Here is a 2,787-nt window from a genome sequence, read left to right as displayed (position 1 = left end):
TCCACCCTTTGAAATCCTTGGATCCCTCACTCTCGATCATCAACTCTTATGGAAAATTAAGAGCCTAATATTTAACCTATAATTGTTATCATGAAACATTATAATCGGTGCTGCTGTTGATCAAGTGCAAACGAAATATGAGCAATAAGCTGCCATACAATATTTCTTTTCAAGATCACGAATCCATAACTGAAGAAGTTGATAACAACTCAATAAGATACAATATTGAAATCCAAAATAGTATGACCAATATTATGCAAGGGAAAAAAAAAGAGAGAGTATACAATGATCCCTTGTGTCGGGGTATTCTTTCTTCATACATTGGTAACATATGTGTGTGTATCTGTTGACGAGTTGTGAGAGTCTACAGTGGAAGAAACTCATAATTTACAGTCAAATACGTCTTCTTAATTCCTTTGAGCTTTTTCTTTTTAGTTTGGCCATGGCTGCGAAGATGCTTGGCTGCAAAAAAACATTACATTCATGAATCAATAAAAACTAAGACCTTAAAACCACAACATTGACACAAGCAAGTTTAAGATTTTAATTAAGTACGTATATATATATACCACTTAAGTTATTAATTAATTGTGAAAAGGATGTTTACTTACTCAATTATATCTATCCAATAATTGTCATTTGCCCCATCATCCATAAGATTCCTCCACGCTTCAAATGTGGTTGAAGTGGCATTAGAAGGGTTAGAAATAATATCATTTGGGTTGATTGTGTTTGCTGATGAACATTCAGGTGAGGCTGAAACCAACTGGGGCAGTGTGTTCGAAGTTGGAAAAGCATATGAAGAGACTAATTGGTCACTATTGTGGGTACGTGATTTTGAGTCCTTTATTGGATTGTGATCACTGAATGGTTGCTGAGGAGCATCAATATTTGGAAAGTTGGACTGAGCCTGAGCGTTGATACCTTGCGAAGAAAGACCATCCTCGCCGCATTTTAGTAGTCCCTCTAACTGAGAGTTCATTCTGAGGTATTCATATAGCTGATGGTCTCGTGATGCAAAGAGGTTATTAAGCGCTTCCATGTTTGGAGGTGGACTATTGCCTAGGACTTGCAGTATGTTATGCAGCAACTGGAGTTTGGTGGCATCTACCTGTGCTTTGATTGCGTTATCCCAGGGAATATTCATCAGATTGCTGAAATTTGCAGCAGCAGCAAGCAACTGTGGTAGGTTTGCAATTATGTTAAGGTCAGTTCTTGGCCTGTGGGTGACAGGATCAATCCCCATTTGGAGAAGCTTTTTCTTTAGATGAGTATTCCAAAAGTTCTTGATTTCGTTATCAGTTCTCCCTGGAAGATGCTGTGCTATTGCTGACCACCTGCAAACACAGCACATGTCAAGCTTTTAGGTTCGACGCAGTCCAGGTTGCATTAATGAAGGGAAAACGGTGTTTACTTGGCAAGATAGTATTATAGCTAGTGTATTTAAGACATAACGTAAGCAGAATGGAGCAAGAGAAATTTACTTATTTCCAAGGACTTGATGGAAGTCTATGATCATTTGCTGTTCCTCCTCAGAAAAATTTCCTCTTTTGATATCAGGCCTCAGATAATTAGTCCACCTTAGCCTACAACTCTTTCCACACCTGTTCAACCCAGCAAGCATTGGAAGCGCTCTCCAACTCCCATGGCCATGTTTCTGAACGTAATCAATGAGCTTTTGATCTTCTTCTGGCGTCCAAGGCCCTTTCTTTAGGGCACTTTCATCTTGGAATGGTGATTCCGCCATCATTCCTGAAATAAAATAAAATAAAACAAGAGAAACCGCATTAATTAGCTTACTAAAAAGTTGTTTTAAGTAGTTCGAGTGTTTGTTTTCTTCAGTATTCGTAATGCATTTCATTGATTAAAGATGTACATAGAAGCAAAGAAGAAAGTGAAGCAAGGCAAACCTAGCTGCAGGTGGGGAGAAGCTATACGTTTATGAAATATTGCTGGAAAAAATAGAGAGAATGCCCCCTATATATATATAGAGTGTGGATCACGTCTGGAAACAGACCAGCTTAGGGTAACATAGACAAACGTGCCTTTATAATAACTGGAAATTCCACATGCGTCCTTTACTTTCACGAATTAATTTATGGAAGCGATCGAGTTTTTGTCTATATGCATATAAAGGCACACACACTAGGGCTTCCGGTTCAATTTATAACAAGGAAAAGTCAAGTATGCCTTGTGACTTGAGGAATAATGTTTTCTATATATCTAGCACATAAAAGAAAATTGAGAAAAATTTAAATCTTATTACAGAGAAAATAATAATAAATAAATAAACTATCAAGAAAGTTAAAGCATACGGGACAACAAGCCAAATTAAGAACTACATGAGGGATCATACTCTCTCCTTAATTCTAAGACATAATTACCTTTCTTGTTAGAAAGGACAAAGAATCAATTGATCAAGAGTTCGTTTCTAACTAGAAAAATCCTTAAGGTTTCGATCCCTTTTACAAAGATTAAATAGCAAAAAACTTCATGCAATGTTTGAACATGAAGTTTCCAATGCGTCCCCATATAGGAAATTTCATATGCTTGACCATAAACACTGCCTATATATTCTTTTTTTTTTCCATTTTTTTTAATAAGTCGATATATTAAAAGGGCTAACCAGAAGGTAGTCAAAAATAAGATACACAAAAAAAAAATCATAAAAAAAATCATAAAAACAAAAAACAAATACAGAAGAAAAAAAAACAGATACATAATCGAAAAAAAACATCAAGATTTTGTGTAAGTATTATATATTTGTTTCTTTTCCATGTTTTTTCT

At 35.7% G+C, this 2,787-nt stretch overlaps 1 protein-coding gene across 1 annotated transcript; it reads right to left on the bottom strand.

Moving 5' to 3' along the window:
- Positions 1-205: 205 nt before the first annotated feature.
- LOC7469850 (transcription factor MYB53) lies at positions 206-2,024 on the bottom strand. The gene is made up of 4 exons (XM_024591274.2): positions 1,911-2,024; positions 1,485-1,752; positions 612-1,337; positions 206-462 (listed from the first exon to the last, which is right to left on the bottom strand). The coding sequence occupies exons 2-4, from the start codon at positions 1,748-1,750 to the stop codon at positions 432-434; spliced, it is 1,023 nt and encodes a 340-aa protein (XP_024447042.2). The 5' UTR covers positions 1,751-1,752; positions 1,911-2,024; the 3' UTR covers positions 206-431.
- Positions 2,025-2,787: the final 763 nt, after the last annotated feature.

This window comes from Populus trichocarpa, chromosome 19 (genome assembly GCF_000002775.5).
Source record: "Populus trichocarpa isolate Nisqually-1 chromosome 19, P.trichocarpa_v4.1, whole genome shotgun sequence".
Taxonomy (NCBI): Eukaryota; Viridiplantae; Streptophyta; class Magnoliopsida; order Malpighiales; family Salicaceae; genus Populus; species Populus trichocarpa.
This window is presented reverse-complemented; position numbering and strand designations above follow the sequence as displayed.

Bases quoted from the DNA above. Each gene is read 5' to 3' on its own strand.
- LOC7469850 (XM_024591274.2), bottom strand. From the start codon at position 1,750: ATGATGGCGGAATCACCATTCCAAGATGAAAGTGCCCTAAAGAAAGGG. The intron at 1,338-1,484 runs GTAAATTTCTCT...CTGTGTTTGCAG, and splicing joins CATCAAGTCCTTGGAAATAA to GTGGTCAGCAATAGCACAGC. The intron at 463-611 runs GTAAGTAAACAT...GTTTTTTTGCAG, and splicing joins TATTGGATAGATATAATTGA to CCAAGCATCTTCGCAGCCAT.